The sequence below is a fragment of the Cervus elaphus genome, chromosome 22, assembly GCF_910594005.1.
Source record: "Cervus elaphus chromosome 22, mCerEla1.1, whole genome shotgun sequence".
NCBI lineage: Eukaryota > Metazoa > Chordata > Mammalia > Artiodactyla > Cervidae > Cervus > Cervus elaphus.
In genome coordinates, this window is record NC_057836.1 from 36946560 (window position 1) to 36964043 (window position 17484).

Genomic DNA, 17484 nt, shown 5'->3' on the forward strand with positions numbered 1-17484 from the left:
CCACCTGCAAAGCAGGAGAAGTAAGAGACATGGGTTCAATCCCTGAGTCAGGAAGACCCCCTGGAGGAGGGCATAGCAACCCACTCCAGTACTGTTGCCTGGAGAATCCTGTGGACAGAGGAGCCTGGAAGGCTACAGTCCATAGAGTCGAAAAGAGTCGGACCCGACCGAAGCCACTGAGCATGCATAGCCTGTATCAACAGATGAAAATTTAAGGCCTTCGCTTCAAAAACTTTCTCTTGAAAGGAAACACAGGCCGCCGAGCTTGGGGAATGAGGAATCATGGCAAAGGGGTATCGGAAACACAAACAGAAATGACTTGCCTACAAGTTTGAAGAAGTTAGTTGTAGAAAGAAGTTAGTTATATACGTATGTTTCTTTCTTTAAAGAACTAAATCGTATTTTTTAATGAAACTAAAACTTGAAAAAAGGAAACTTGTCTCAGAAGAGGTTACCGAATATTTAAAGTTAGGTGAATATAACTAGAAGACAGATGATTTTTTGTGAAAGTTAGTATCTCTGACTTAATAAACCAGCAGGACTCGATGTGAGTTCAACACACCCAGTTGGCAAACAGGAAGACCTAACATGTTTGTTTAGCTGTGTGTATATATGCTAACTTGTAGAGTTCAAAAACTTGGACGACATTCACAGATGTGACTTCAACGCAAAATTTTTACTCTGAAAAAGAACAGTTCACGTGCTCAATATCTAGAAGCAGTGTTCAGCGTGTGCAGGGAAATGGGGCAGAAACCATCACAACAGCTGGCTCCAAAGGACAAAGAGGTTCTCGGCGTCTGCGAGGTGGTCAGTGGAGCTATCATCCACGCGGCTCAGAAACTGAAGGCCTATCTTGGATTTGAAGACACAGTGAGCAATCTGTGCCCAGCTCCAAACACTCTCAATGAGATCTTCTTAATCCACTTTGTCACTTTCTGCCAAGAGAAAGGAGCTGACAAGTGGCTCACCACCACCAAGATGACCACGCACCAAGCCTTCATGTTCGGGGCAGACTGGGTTTGGACCTTCTGGGGATCTGATAAGCAAATACAGCTCCAGCTGGCCGTGCAGACACTGCAGATGGCTTCTCTTCCTCCTGTGGAATCTGACCCCTCCAACCCAGATTCCAAGGCAGAGGAGTCTTCCAGCAAGAAAAGTAGGTTTGACAAGCTGGAAGAATTCTGTAACCTGATAGGAGAGGACTGCGTTGGCCTGTGTATCATCTTTGGTGTGCCAGGAAACCCTAAAGACATCCGAGGAGTTGTCCTGGACAGTGTCAAGAGAGAGACAATGAAGGGTCGTCTGCCGGGAGGGACAGCTGTGGCGCGATTCATCCTGGAAACAGAAGATTGTATCTCCATCAGGGAGCTGCTTGGAAACTGTCTGAGTAAGAAAGACTGGCTGAGAGAGGTGGGCAAGGTTTATATTAGCATCCTCTGAACTGGCCGTGTGAGATGAGACTGGCCTGTAAGATAAAAAGGAAACAAAAATATTTGCTTCTAATAAGCAAGTTTATCCCCTCATGGGATTTTTTTCCTCCCCTCCCCCCCACCCCACATTGAATGAAAACCACCTCCTGGGTCAAAACATCCTAGGGTCATGATTATGGACAGAAAAAAAGCCTACCTGTATTTCAGGGAAAATGGAAAAATTTAGCTTAATCTTTTATTTATTATTCAACAATAAAAGTGGGAGGAAAGGATAATAAAGTCACCCTTCAGGTTCAACTTGAAAACAAATTGTGTTTGATAAGAGTAAGTCTAGCATTTAAAAGTGTAAAATGGGTTTTGACTGCTGTGGCTGGGAGGTGGGGAGGACAAGGGGGTGCATAAGACTACAGAAAGGTTTAGTTGTATTTATTAATACAAAATCAGTTTCAATTCAGGACACATAAGCAAACCTGAGCCTGGCTCTCTTCCTCTCTACCCAGGCTCCCACCTCATCCCAAGCTGCCTGCTCTCTGCAGAGAGGGCCTTGGTGGGATCCCTTTGGGACTCGTTTGAGTGTTAGCTTTACTTAAGATTTTAACCCAGATCACAATCCCTTGTAATAATGATTAATATCTATTTAGCATTTGCAGTAAGGAAACTATATTCATATATAAAAACTATCTTTACTTAAAAGCTGGGGTGAATTAAAACAGCACTCTTTGGAGGGAAAAATAATTTTTCCTCTATGCTTCTAGAGGACAGAAGCAAAAAGAATGCTTAAAAGTATGAAGGGAAGCTTGATTCATTCACACATGATTGTTAAATTCCTGTTACTTGAAAGGTCCTGTTCTATGCCTTGCCAGTCCAGCAGTAAAAAGAACAAAGTCCCCACTCTCAGGGAGTTTCCCTGTTAATGGTGGAAGATGGACAATAAATAAATACCTGCATATATTTTAAATGCATATTTAAATAAATGTCAGGGGTGGTATAAAGAAAAAGGAGATAACTATTTTTTGAGGTGGTTAAGGAAGGCCTCAGAGAGAAGGGGCAATTTACCAGAAATGTGAAAGGAGAGAGATCATCAGTGCAGGTATCTGGGAAAGAGTGTTCTAGACATAGGAATCTGCAGATGCCAAGGGCCTGACCTGGGAGTGGAGTTGATGTGTTCGAGACACAGTAACAGAGGCAGAGTGAGCAGGGAGAAGGCTGACAGGAGACGGTCGGGGAAGGAGCCAGCAAACAGGAGAAGCAGATCACACTTGTAAGGACTCGATTTTATTCTGAGTGCTATGGGGACAGACATGCCGTGATCTGACTTAGACACTAAAACCCTCACTCAGTTGCTGGGTGGAGACTAGACTGTAGGGAGGAAAGAGTAGCAGCAGAGCCCACGGGGCAGCTAGGAAACTTATAATACTCAGGTGAGAAAAAGACCTGGGGCTTCCCACATGGCTCAGTGGTAAAGAATCCTCCTGCCAATGCAGGAGGCGTGGGTTCAATCCCTGGGTCAGGAAGATGCCCTAGAGAAGGAAATGGCAACCCACTCCAGTATTCTTGCCTGGGAAATCCCATGGACAGAGGAACCTGGTCGGCTATAGTCCATGGGGTCACAAAGAGTTGGACACGACTGAGCATGCATGCGTGCTCACACACAGTCACATACACATATGAGAGAAAAGAGTGGCCTCAAGCAAACTGGCCGAAGAGAAGGTGTGAAGAGGTCAGATTAGGAACAGTTGATGGTAAAGCATGCATCATTTGCTGATGATTGGATGCAATATATCACAATTAGAACATTTATTTCCAAACTTCTTAAATATGACATTCCTTCATTCCAGGAAACCAAAAGTTCAAGGAAAATATTTTAGCCCTCTGTCTTCAATAAATGGGTACAAATGCCCCTGAAAGGCATCACTTCATGTTATTAAGCAATAATGATTCCTACTTGGAATGTGCCTGGAAGGTTATACTCCTCAGTCAATTTCTGTTTCCTTGTACAGAGTGACCCCTGTCTGCATCAGTGCTGTGTAGAGCAAGCTATCAAGGAGGTGGTATAATAGAGTAAAAAAGAGTATGCAGCTTGGAATCAGATGTGGGTTTGAGTCTCAGTTCTTTTTAAAAGTAGAGTCTAGAGGTTTAACTCTTTTTTTTTTATCTGTGAAAGATGAATGACTTCAGCTAATTCAAAAGAGACAATGCTTGTGACAACACTTCTCTATTTTATTGAAGGGTAAGCTTACCAAAATTTTGATGTGTGTAGTACAAATTGTAAGTATTCATGTGATAAAGAGCTGGAAGATATAAATCAAAGACTCACCATGTTTTTTTTTAATGAAAATAAAGATGTGAAACTTTTACTGATTTTAAAAATACTGTATTCTCATGTTTTTCTAAATCAGCATTTTTGTGTAAAAATTTAAGTACAGAAGAATAGAAAGTTACTTCTTCATGAGTCTTACACTGACCCCTGTACCAGTTTACTGTTTACCATTCCAGAACTTGTATTGTGTATTAAACATATTTTACACAAGTGTAATCATATGATCTACAAATGCCTTATAACCTGCATTTAAAAAAAAAACTTCACTGAATATTGTGGACAATTTTCCATGTTAATACGTTTATATTCACTTTCTTCTTTTCTGGGCTGACATCAATGGTTCTCAACCCTGCGTGCATATTAGAGTCACTTGGGAAACAAACCAAAAAAAAAAACACACCAAGGCTGCAAACACACCTAGACCAACTGATCAGTATCTCAGAGGGAACCGAGATAGATTTTTTTTTTTAATCTCCTAAAGTAATTATAATGTTCAACTAGGATTAAGATATGTCTAAGTAGTCCTCTCTGTTGTATGTATACACCATGATATATTTAATGTGTACTGTCTGGATGGATATTTGGGTTCCGAAGTCCATTCACATACCTGGATATTTACATATTGTCTATTTAACATGCTTGTGAATCAACAAACTTCACTCTTTTTTTTGGTAAGCATGTATTTATTTTTTAGTCCATTTTTCCAGCTTTACTGAGATATAATTGGCATGCAGCACAAGATAAGTTTAAGTGTACATCATCATAATTTGACTTAATACATTATGAAATGATTATCACAATAAGTTTACTTAGTATCCATCTCATAGAGATATAAGAAAAAAGAAAAAAAAATTTTTTTCCAGGTGACAGGAACTCTTAGGATCTATTCTCTTCACAATTTTCAATTTTACTATACAGCAGTATTAATTATAATCATCATGTTATCATTACATCATTACATCATTAGTACTTTATTTATCCTATAACTGGAAATTTGATTCACTTACATTTTATGTTATTTTTTTTTATTAAAAATAGCTCCCTGACAGTCATTGGATTAATGCAGATTTCAAATATAGCAAAAACCAACTGTAAAAAAAAAAAATCTTAATATTTAAAATTGACCTACACAGACTTGGCTACATAATTTGTGGGGCCAAATGCAAACTGAAAATGCAGAGCCCTTTGTAAAAAATTTCAAGACAGAGACAACAAATATTAAGCCAATCACAGGGCTCTTCTATGTGTAAGTCCCAAGCCCACGAAACTGACCTGACTTCTACCTTTTGTTGGGTTATTTGGTCATGAAGCCTCAAAAAAAAGATTTTTTATCATGATTGAGTGATTATACCTCCAGCATCTTTTCTAACTGAAAAATTATGTTATTCTTACTACCTGTACATGATGGTACATGCTTTACTCTTTATACTGCATGAAACAGCATTATTGCCCATTTATAGCTTTACAAGTGACATTTTAACTTTTAATATAGAACAAATTTCATAGTATTTGATGTCAGAGAAAACAATAAGAATTTTCTGGCTCTTCTAATTCCAGTTATATTGATCTACTTTAGTCTTAGGAAGAGAGTAAAACAAAAGGAAGAAATTATAAGCAGTTTGAACGAGGAACTGAATCTCTTAACATCTTGCTTAGAAATTGAGAAGTCTCTGGACATGAACTAATTCTCTAAGGACTCATGCACATTTGTCCCTAAATGTCTATGGGATAGGACTTGCACTTTATTCTACTAAAATATACAAAATTGAGAGAAAAAGTGGTTGCTGCATTGACCCTAAGCTTAATTTGAATGGCCACCTTTTATATTATGGCTTTGAAAACATTACTCACCTAATCCCAGGGGTTTTCAAGAAGATGATACTGTTCCCATTTTCTCTGAAACTGAAGCTCAGAGAGTGTAGGTGGGCTTGCCCAAAATCACAAAGAAACAGAGTCTGGATTCAAATCCCACATCCATCTGACTTAAAGGCCAAGCTTTAAATCTTAAAAATGGAGGACGGGAGAATACCATGTGAAGATGGAGACAGAGATTAGAGTCATGTGTCTACAAACCAAAGAATGCCGGAAATTGCCAGCAGCTGTCAGAAACTAGGAGAGAGGCAGAGAGGTTTAAACCAGATTCTCCGTCAGACCCTCCAGAAGGAACCATCTCTTGCCGACACCTGGATTTTGGACTTCTAGTTTCAGAACTGTGAGAGAATTAATGTCTGTTGTTTTAAGTCACCCAGTTTTTGCTTCTTTGTTATAGCAGCCCTAGGAAACAAACACATCTAATACACCGTACTTCCACTTTGGAACAATAATGGGATGATAAAGAGGCCAGAAAAGATGAGGAAGGTGATCACTACAAATACTTGTTATTATCATGCTGCATGTTTACTGATGCCCACAGCACACTGAACGTTCCCAGCTAGACTACTCTGGGACACCTCCACACCTGCTCTACCTGATACGCTTAACAGGGCTCAGTTCTGTTTGTTTCCAGATGTTCTTATTACAATCATGTACTTTAAGTATTATACATATCGATTGAAAAAAATAGAGGATAATTTTATTAAGGGTTGTATGTTAATCCATCCTAGGGTAGAAAATAAGAGAGCTCCTCTAAGGATTACCATCATTTTCTAGGTCCTGATGAGTTCTCCCTTTTTGTAATTCTAACCTGATCTACAAACAAGCTAACAGAATCACTGATTATCATTAAAGCCTTTCTTAGGAGGCTTTCTTAGTGGTTCAGACCATAAAGAATCTGCCTTCAATGCAGGAGACCCAGGTTCAATCCCTGGGTTCAGAAGATCCCCTGAAGAAGGGAAGGGTCACCCACTTCAGTATTCTTGCCTAGAGAATTCCATGGGCGGAGGAGCCTGGCAGGCTACAGGCCATGGGGGTCTCAAAGAGTTTGACAGGACTGAGGGACTAACTTTTCCACTTTCTAATTTTCAAAGCCTAAATGGCACAGGGGATCAATAAGCTAATATTATACCCAGATATATGATGGATTAGGATCACACATTCTAAAGATGGTGAGGTTGAGTTTTAAACTCAACCCTCTTCCAACTAATAGAACACTCTACACATGGACATCACCAGATGGTCAATACTGAAATCAGACTGATTATATTCTTCGCAGCCAAACATGGAGAAGCTCTATACAGTCAGCAAATACAAGACTGGGATCTGACTGTGACTCAGATCATGAACTCCTTATTGCCAAATTCAGACTTATAGACCATTCAGGTATGACCTAAATCAAATCCCTTATGATTATACAGTGGAAGTGACAAATAGATTCAAGGGATTAGGTCTGACAGAGTGCCTGAACTATGGATGGAGGTCTGTGACATTGTACAGAAAGCAGTGATCAAGACCATCCCCAAGAAAAAGAAATGCAAAAAGGCAAAATGGTTGTCTGAGGAGGCCCTACACATAGATATGAAAAGAAGAGAAGTGAAAGGAAAAGGAGAAAAGGAAAGATATACCCATTTGAATGCATAGTTCCAAAGACTATCAAGGAGCGATAAGAAAGCCTTCCTCAGTGACCAATTGAAAGAGATAGAGGAAAACAATAGAATGGGAAAGACTAGAGATCTCATCATGAAAATTAGAGATAGCAAGGGAACTTTTCATGCAAAGATGAGCACAATAAAGGACAGAAATGGTATGGACCTAACAAGCAGAAGATATTAAGAAGAGGTGACAAGAATACACAGAAGAACTAAACAGAAAAGATCTTCACGACCCAGATAATCACGATGGTGTGACCACTCCCCTAGAGCCAGACATCCTGGAATGTGAAGTCAAGTAGGCCCTAGGAAGCATCACAAGGAACAAAGCTAGCGGAGGTGATGAAGTCCAGTAGAGCTATTTAATATCCTAAAAGATGATGCTGTGAAAGCACTGCATTCAATATGCCAGCTAATTTGGAAAACTCAGCGTGACCACAGGACTGGAAGAGGTCAGTTTTCATTCCAATCCCAAAGAAAGGCAATGCCAAAGAATGCTCAAACTACCGCACAATTGCACTCATCTCACATGCTAGCAAAGTAATGCTCAAAATTCTTCAAGCCAAGCTTCAACAGTAGGTGAACTGTGAACTTCCAGATGTTCAAGCTGGGTTTAGAAAAGGCAGAGGAAGTAGAGATCAAATTGCCAACATCTGCTGGATCATCGAAAAAGCAAGAGAGTTCCAGAAAAACATCTATTTCTGCTTTATTGACTATGCCAAAGTCTTTGACTGTGTGGATCACAATAAACTGTGGAAAACTCTGAAAGAGATGGGAATACCAGACAACCTGACCTGCCTCCTGAGAAATCTGTATGTAGGTCAAGAAGCAACAGTTAGAACTGGACATGGAACAACAGACTGGTTCCAAATAGGAAAAGGAGTACGTCAAGGCTGTATATTGTCACCCTGCTTATTTAACTTATATGCAGGGTACATCATGAGAAATGCTGGACTGGATGAAGCACAAACTGGAATCAAGATTGCAGGGAGAAATATCAATAACCTCAGATATGCAGATGACACCACCCTTATGCCATAAAGTGAAGAAGCACTTAAGAGCCTCTTGATGATAGTGAAAGAGGAGAGTGAAAAACTTAGGTTAAAACTCAACATTCAGAAAACTAAGATCCTGGCATCTGGTCCATCACTTCATGGCAAATAGATGAGCAAACAGTGAAAACAGTGAGAGACTTTATTTTTGGGGGCTCCAAAATCACTGCAGATGGTGACTGCAGCCATGAAATTAAAAGATCCTTGCTCCTTAGAAGAAACTCTATGACCAACCTAGACAGCATATTAAAAAGCAGAAACATTTCTTTGCCAACAAATATCCGTCTAGTCAAAGCTATGGTTTTTCCAGTGGTCATGTATGGATGTGAGAGTTGCACTGTGAAGAAAGCTGAGCGCTGAAGAACTGATGCTTTTCAACTGTGGTGTTAGAGAAGACGCTTGAGACTCCCTTGGACTGCAAGGAGATCCAACCAGTCCACCCTAAAGGAAATCAGTCCTGAATATTCATTGGGAGTGTTGCAGGAAAGGGAACCCCCTTCCAGGGCCCGAAACTGGGCTCTTGTCTAACACTCAGAAGTGAATTGTCCAAGGAGACACATATGCTGACAAAGCAAGAGATTTCATTGGGAAGGGCACCCGGGTGGAGAGCAGGAGGGTCAGGGAACCCAGGAGAACTGCTCTGCCGCGTGGCTCGCAGTCTTGGGTTTTATGGTGATGGCATTAGTTTCCAGGTGGTCTTTGGCCAATCAATCTAATTCAGAGTCTTTCCTGGTGGCGCACGCATCGCTCAGCCAAGATGGATGTCAGCGAGAGGGATTCTGGGAAGTGGACGGGCACGCAGTGTCTCCTTTCGACCTTGCCCGAACTCTTCCAGTTGGTGGTGGCTTATTAGTTCCTATTCCTTATCAGGATCTCCTGTCATAAAACAACTCATGCAAATGGTTACTATGGTGCCTGTCCAGGGTGGGCGGTTTCAATCAGTGTACTTCCCCTAACAGAAGGACTGACTGACGTTGAACCTGAAACTTCAGTATTCTGGCCACCTGGTGCAAAGAACTGACTCATTTGATAAGACCCTGATGTTGGGAAAGACTGAAGGCAGGAGGAGAAGGGGAGGACAGTGGATGAGATGGTTGGATGGCATCACCGACTCAACAGACATGAGTCTGAGTAAACTCTGGGAATTGATGATGGACAGGGAAGCTTGGCATCATGCAGCCCATGGGGTCACAAAGAATTAGATACCAGGGAGAGACTGAACTGTACTTAAGTAGTCTGGCTCAAGAGGCTTTTACTTATTATTATTATTATTTACTTATTATTGGATACTGCCACTCTCCTTAGAGCGCATCACTTGCACTAGCTGAAGACTTTCTTTAATTCAAGAAAGTGCAGAAAAGCAGCAACTGCAAAGAAGCAGGGCCTTAGGGTAGACTGCCGGACTCCCGGGCCATCTGAGATTCCACCCTCACCTGCCCGCCAATAAGCCACATTTCTCCCATCCCTTAAGGTCCTTTGCAACTGTCTTTGGACTGACAGTTTCGATTTTTTACCAAATGTTTTTGTTTTCTTTGCATTCCTTTTTCTACGCGGGGAGTACTTCCTTGCACAGTTAGCTGACCCTGGCTCTGCGTTCGCAGGCCCACGTGCTTCCTGTTTCTCCCTCCCCGGGGCGGGGCGAGGCCCGCGGGCTGCGCAGTGGGCCCTCAGCCCCGCCCCTTGACCCGGAGCCGCGCTTGTCCCCTCCCGCTCGCCGTCTTCGCCGCAATGGCGGCCCCCTCGCTCCCTGCGTGGTTGGCTCTGCAGACGCGAGCCAGGACCCTTCGTGCCTTTTCCACCGCTGTGTCTCCTGTCACTGGCGCTCCGAGACTAGGCCCGCGTGAGTGTCTGCCGCGTGGCCTCCGGGCTTTGGGGGCTGTGAGCGGGCGGAATGCGGGCGCGTGGTGGCGGCTGCGGCGGCGGAGCCAGAGCCACCCTGGGGATGCCAGTACGTCCTCCGTAGCCGGTCACGGGTCCGTCTATAGGAAAGCCGCGGACCTAGGTGTGCCCCCTGCGCGGAGTGTCGCCTGGTTCCTGGCAGTCAGCTTCTGTGTCTGGTCCTCGGGGCATCGGGGGCTTGCTCCCCCGCCTTCTGCGTGACCTGCGCTTTCTGGTAGTCTGTCGCAGGGCCAGCGGCACAAAGTCTCTCTGGTTGCTGGTTCTCGTAATATTTGTTGGGTGATGCTGAAGTACAGATATTCCCGACGTTTAAGAGAGGCACACAAATGGCCTGGAACAAGCTACAGCTCTGAATTCCAGGGCTAGCTTTGTCACCAAAGGGGGTTGACCTTCATTCAATAGGCGTTACTGAGGTGACCTTCATTAAAGAGAGATTTTAGCGCTGCCCGATAGCGTTCTTGCCTTGGAGGAATCTAGTGGAAAAGTCTAGTTGTGGGTAGACTAGGTGGGAGTACTGGGCAGTGTGACGTGCTGTTAGTAGAAGCGTGAATGCAGTAAGCGGGTGGGAACACCGAGCAGGAACCCTCAAGAGTCAAAAAAGCTCTGTCGAGGGACCGTTGCCAGTCATTCGTCTTGTCTTATCCGTGCTATTTTCTGTAATATTTCTAAGATTCATACTTCTCACTGTCCAGTTTAGGCCACCATATCTCCCTTCTACCATAGTTTCTTTGCTGGTCTGTATTTCTGCTCTTGCTCTCCTACATTGGATTCTCACAACAGCCAGAGTGAAGTGTGCAAAAAAGCGAATCTTAACTTGCCACTCCCATGTTCAAAATAGAGAAAAGATTTTTCATTGCTTTGAGATAAACGGTAAATTCCTTAATGCATCTTCATAGCACTTAATAGTCTTAACACTTTTTAATCCTTCGTTCATCTGTTCATTCTGCAAATACTTAACTCCTACTGTGTGCTAGGTAGCGTTCTAGATACTGGAATATCACAGGGCCCTTCGGACTTCCCTGGTGGTCCATTGGTTAAGAACCCACCTACCAATGCAGGACAAAAGGGTTTGATCCCTGGTCAGGGAAGATCGCACATGCCGCAGAGCAAGTAAACCAGGGCACAACTACTGAGCCTGTACTCTAGAGTCCGGGTGTCGCAACTACTGAAACCCGAAGACCACAGAGCCTGTGCTACACGACAGGGGAAGCCACCATCGGCAATGAGAAGGTAATGAGAAGCCTTCCTTCGCTGCAACTACAGAAAAGCCTGCCCAACACTGAAGACCTAGTGCAGCCAAAAATAAATAAATGAATAATACTAATAATAAAAACAAGTCCTTTATCTCATGAAGTTTACATTCTTGGTAGGAAGTCAGATTATAAATAGGTAAACAATGTCAGATGCTATGAAGAAAAATAAAATAGGGTCTTGAGAATAATAGATTGGGGGAACAGAGGCTGTCAGGCAAGACAAGATCGGATAGTCAGGAAAGAACTGCCTGAGGAAGTGCTGCTTGAGCATCTGTGGGAAGAGCCTGTTGGTACAGGGAGCTGAAAGTACAGAAGCTCAAAAGTAGAATGAGGTTATGGGTGTGACCAAGAAACAGAAAGAAGACCAATGTGGCTGGAGCTAAAGTGAGTAAAGAGAAGTAAAAGATGTCAGAAAGATACGTAATGACCCGATCCGGTAAGGCTTGTAGGCATTTGGCTTGGATTTTATTATAAGTTTGGAATCACATTGATAGGTTTTGAACAGGAAGTGTGTAATGTGATTTATACTTTTGAAAGATCACTGACTGCTGTTTGGCGAGCTTGGTGTAAGAGTGGGAGCCAGGAGACCAGTTTGAAAGCTGTTGTAATGCTTCCAGTGAGATGGTGGTGACTTGGGTTGACCTAACAGTGGAGATGCTGGTGTGGTTGGATTTGGGATATATTTTGAAGGTAGCACTAACATGACTCCCTGATGGGTTTGATATGGGGCCTTGAGGAAGTCTCAAGGAAGCATGTTAGATTTTTGAGCAATTGGATGAATGGTGATACCGTTTACAGGAACTGAGGAAACTGAAGAAAGAAATCAAGAGCTCTGTCTATGGTATGTTTAGTTGAGATGCCTATTGAATGTATCTCTGACCTTTTATTTAAAATTTTTTTAAATTTATTTTTCTAGCTTTGCTGGCTCTTAGTTGAGACATGTGAGATCTAGTTCCCTGACCAGGGCTGGAACACAGGCCCCCTGCGTTGGGAGTGCAGAATCTTAGCGACTGGACCATCAGGAAAGTCCCTATCTCTGACATACTGAATACCACTTTTCTGGGTGCTCTTTATGCCCTACTCTTAAATTTCAGCCATTTTGAACTTGTTTACTTTGATTTTCCATCTTCTCTTTCACTCTAGAACACGTGTTCTTCCTTGCCTGTTCCCCTGGCTCATCTTTAAGGTTTTAGCTGAAAGTACACTTCAGGGATATTTTCCCCAATTAATTGACTAAGTTGGGTCCCCTGCTATATGTTTACATTAATATTTATCACTGTTTATTGAAATTTCTTGCTGAACAGTTATCTTATTTGACTGACCGCATTCAGTAAGAGCAAGGACTGTGTGTCTGTTGTTCTTGGCTGCCTTTTGAGTTGCTGGTACACAGTATCACTCAAGCAATTTTTTAATGAATCAGTGAATTACTGTTGAGGGGTGAATAAGAATTTATCAGATCAAGGAATGAGGCGGAGAGGGAGTAGAGGACAGAAGCCAGGCAGATGAAAGGGAGACACATTCTAGGCAGAGAGAACAGAAAGTTCAGAGGAAAACTCAGGGGCCTGGTACTGAAAGCCCAGTGCAGCCTGGGCCTTTGTGAAAGCGGGTGACGCTGGAGACAGCAGTTCAGGGTGTGGGGCCTTTTCTGCTGAGCTGTCGTCATCCTAACTCCCTGTCTTTAGTTTTCTTGGCTAAATGACCCCTAAATAAGGATAATATATTTCATGCTTGTAGTTACTGTGAAGAACAAGATTAAATAAGATAATGAAAAGCATTTAGCTCAGTGTCTGGATGTGTGAAAGTACTGAATATAGTTATTTCATATTATTTTAGTATAGCAAAACATTAGAGAGACATAAGTTAATATTTTGAAAGATACTATATGTAAGTAATTTATCTTGTACAGTTATGTGATTTATTAGGAATAACTATAATTTTTGTTATTGTTGATGGTATTATAGCATCGGCAGTTCTTTTTTTTTTTTTTTTTGGCAGTTCTAATTAACAATAGAGACAAAAAACTGAAGGTTATTTTGTGTGTGTGCGTGAAGAACAGAATACTACCAGATATGCGCAAATATATGTTACAACATTTCAAACCAGTTGTCTTTCAAGATGCAAAATACTTACTTCTAACTGGATATTTTAACTTGGGGAAATGAGTGTATTTGACAACCTTAAAAGTTATTAAAATTATATCTTTAGTTGATGAGCTAACTATATCTCATCATCCTGGTGGCTCAGTCTGTAAAGAATCCACCCATAATGCGGGAGACCTGGGTTCAGTCCCTGGATCGGGAAGATCCCCTGGAGAAGAGAATGGTAGCCCTCTCCAGTGTTCTTGCTTGGAGAATCACCATGGACAGAGGAGCCTGGAGGGCTGCAGTCCATGGGTTCGCAAAGAGTTGGACACGACTGAGCAAATAAGCACATGTATTGTCAATCACAGTATATTTTCAAGTAACTCTTGAATTTTCTTAACCTATTTCTGACTTTTCATTTGCATTAAAATGATTTAGTCTCTGAACTTAGAGAAAATGGATTATTGTCTCATTTTTATATTACTAAATAAATTATGTGAGAGTTGTGGGATCATGAACAATGTGGAACAACTCCTTACTAATAAAATTCTCTGCAACTGTTGTGTTGTCTTTTAGCTACAACAGAAAGAACCTCCAAACATGAAAGGCCGCCGAGAAGAAAGGTAAGCAGTTAACGTTCTCTGGTGTAGACTGTCTTGTGGGTTTCTGATCTAAAGTAAGGCAGATCCTCATTATGAGGTAGAGGGTGCCAATGAGCAGGCTTCAAAAGGGCATGTGCACTGGGTGACCCTCAAAGCCCTGGCTCTAGTCTTTGATTGGTTTTGTCAGTTCTCTGAGGATGGATCATCTTTTGAGAGGCAGACTCACTCACTTACTCCCAGGAAATAGGTATATAAACCAGAATAAAAAATTATTTTTAATGATGCCTTGAACAGTCAGGCAGCCTGGGACATATTCGTTCATCTAACCAGTTTGGTCTCACCCTGTGGGCAACTTCATGGAGGAATCCAGATTATAAGGTCCCTTCATAAGTGTGGATTCAGAACAAAGGCACATTAGTTGGAAGTTAAATGACACCAAATTTGGAAAACTCAGCAGTGGCTGCGGGACTGGAAAAGGCCAGTTTTCATTCCAATCCCAAAGAAAGGCAGTGCCAAAGAATGCTCAAACTATTGTACAGTTGCACTCATCTCACACGCTAGTAAAGTAATGCTCAAAATTCTCCAAGCCAGGCTTCAGCAATACGTGGCCTGTGAACTTCCAGATGTTCAAGCTGGTTTTAGAAAAGACAGAGAAGCCAGAAATTAAATTGCCAACATCTGCTGGATCATAGAAAAAGCAAGAGAATTCCAGAAAAACATCTATTTCTGCTTTATTGACTATGCTGAAGCCTTTGACTATATGGATCACCACAAACTATGGAAAATTCTGAAAGAGATGGGGATACCAGACCACCTGACCTGCCTTTTGAGAAATCTGTATGCAGGTCAGGAAGCAGCTGTTAGAACTGGACATGGAACAATAGATTGGTTCAAAATAGGAAAAGGAGCACGTCAAGGCTGTGTGTTGTCACCCTGTTTATTTAGCTTATATGCTGAGTACATCATGAGAAACGCTGGGAGGGATGAAGCACAAGCTGGAATCAAGATTGCCGGGAGAATTATCAGTAACCTCAGATATGCAGGTGACACCAGCATTATGGCAGAAAGTGAAGAAGAACTAAAGAGCCTCTTGATGAAAGTGAAAGAGGAGAGTGAAAGAGTTGGCTTAAAACTCAGCATTCAGAAAACTGAGATCCTGGCATCTGGTCCCATCACTTCATGGCAAATAGATGGGGAAATACTTTATTTTTTTGGGCTCCAAAATCACTGCAGATGGTGACTGCAACCATGAAATTAAAAGATGCTTGTTCCTTGAAAGGAAAGTTATGACCAACCTAGACACCATATTAAAAAGCAGAGACATTACTTTGCCAACAAAGGTCCGTCTAGTCAAAGCTATGGTTTTTCCAGTGGTCATGTATGGATGTGAGAGTTGGACTATAAAGAAAGCTGAGCGCTAAAGAATTGATGCTTTTGAACTGTGGTGTTGGAGAAGACTCTTGAGAGTCCCTGGACAGCAGGGAGATCCAACCAGTCCATCCTAAAGGAGATTGGTCCTGAGTGTTCATTGGAGGGACTGATGTTGAAGCTGAAACTCCTAATACTTTGGCCACCTGATGCAAAGGGCTGACTCACTTGAAAAGACCCTGATGCCGGGAAAGACTGAAGGCAGGAGGAGGAGGAGGGGACGACAGGGGATGCGATGGTCGGATGGCACATCACTGACTCAGTGGAGATGAGTTTGAGTAAACTCCGGGAGTTGGTGATGGACAGGGAGGCCCGGCCTGCTGCAGTCCATGGGGTCGCAAAGAGTCAGACACGACTGAGAGACTGAACTGAACTGAAGTGGCACCATTTATAATCACATAGAGTACTCATCTTCACAGGAGTACTAACTGCTTCCAGGACATGTGCTACACTGGTCTGTTGCTTAGAAGGCTGTTGCCTAGTTGTGCATCTTTGAACCTTCCTTTTGGGTTTAAAGGGAATGCTGGCCATCCCCATCTGTCAAATACAGTTTAAAAAATAAAATAAATGTTAATGTGATTGACTAAGTTATCATGTAGCTATTCTCTGGGGCATGGAAGACATTTCTCATTATGGTCTATTCAGATAGTTTAATCTTAATTTATTTCTGAATTCTTATTCTTTATTTTTCTTATTTCTTGTTTTCCTTATTTCTAATTCTCCTTGTCATCTCATGTACTGACTTTCATTGAAGTTTTAAAAATTATTCAAAATATACCATTACTGACCCCTTCATAAACAATATGCAGAAAGTTTGCTAGAAGACTCAGTAAGTAAGAGAAATTTTTTTGTAAAGGAAATGTGCTATTAAAGGGTTCCTTTCCACAGGGTTTGAGGAAACCCTCAAAGATATATAGGTAGGTTCAAGGATATTTAGGTAGGTTTGTGTTTTGGGGTTTTTTTAATTTCCACAGCAGCAGTTATGGGAGGTCAGATTTTATATAGGTTGCCAAGTCCTTGTGTTTCTCTTAATTGTACCTTTTTTCCTTTAAAATTAAAGTTCATGTGTATATTTTAAATATTAAACTGTTTTACATTCTTCAGGCACTACCTCCCAGGACAGAGAAGATGTCTGTTGACCAGGACTGGCCTAGTGTTTACCCTGTTGCAGCTCCGTTTAAACCCTCTGCAGTACCTCTTCCTGTTCGAATGGGTTATCCAGTAAAAAGGGGAGTGCCCATGGCTAAGGAGGGAAATCTGGAACTTTTAAAGGTAGGATAAGTTGCTGGTTCATTGGCTGAAACTTATATTTAAATAAATGTTGATTTCCCTCTGACACCTCCCCTCCCCCTGCCCTCGCGCACCCCCCTCCTTCCCCCTCCCCGCCCAACACTTCGTTAGCCGCTTACTGTATTTTAATTCAGTTGTTTTCCAGGTAATAATGGATACTATGTTTTACTTATCCCTGGTAAAGATGGCTCAAAGAATTCTAGGCATTTAAGAATGGGTAGTTAATTGGTCCTGTAGCTTCCTTTGGACTTTTTCTTTTCTATTGTATATTTTCTATATTGTGTTTTTCAAGCAGAACTAAATGAAATAACCTGAGAGTGAGAATTGGGGGGGGGGGGGGGGCGGTGAGGGGGGTGAAGTTTTTACCTTTAAAAAAAAGATTTAAAAACTTCCCAGAAAATTACTTTATTATTATTGTTATAGTCCTTAAACTTCTTTATTTCATGAAGCAAAATAGGTCATGTTAAATGCATCTATAATGAGTTGATAGCACCTTTTGTGATTTATGAAAAGTAGACTTCTTAAAATATAAATGTCCCTCACCAGGGAATGCATGTCTTAGATGGTTTCCTTTTACATACAATGAAATTATCATCAAGGAATTG

General features: G+C 41.8%; 2 protein-coding genes across 2 annotated transcripts in view; both read left to right on the forward strand.

The window, feature by feature from the left end:
* Positions 1-303: 303 nt before the first annotated feature.
* REP15 (RAB15 effector protein) lies at positions 304-4137 on the forward strand. Its single transcript, XM_043881940.1, has one exon. It carries the CDS (start codon positions 742-744, stop codon positions 1438-1440), a length of 699 nt encoding a protein of 232 aa, XP_043737875.1. The 5' UTR covers positions 304-741; the 3' UTR covers positions 1441-4137.
* Positions 4138-10003: 5866 nt separating this feature from the next.
* Positions 10004-17484, forward strand: part of MRPS35 (mitochondrial ribosomal protein S35) — a 45410-nt gene continuing 37929 nt past the window's right edge. Inside the window, exons 1-3 of the mRNA XM_043881679.1 lie at positions 10004-10166; positions 14136-14182; positions 16694-16861. Of these exons, the coding sequence (XP_043737614.1) occupies positions 10055-10166; positions 14136-14182; positions 16694-16861 (327 nt within the window). The 5' untranslated portion in view covers positions 10004-10054. The remainder of the gene's footprint in view (positions 10167-14135; positions 14183-16693; positions 16862-17484) is intronic.

Excerpts from the sequence above, each read along its gene's own strand:
- REP15 (XM_043881940.1), top strand. The coding sequence starts at position 742 with ATGGGGCAGAAACCATCACAACAGCTGGCTCCAAAGGACAAAGAGGTT.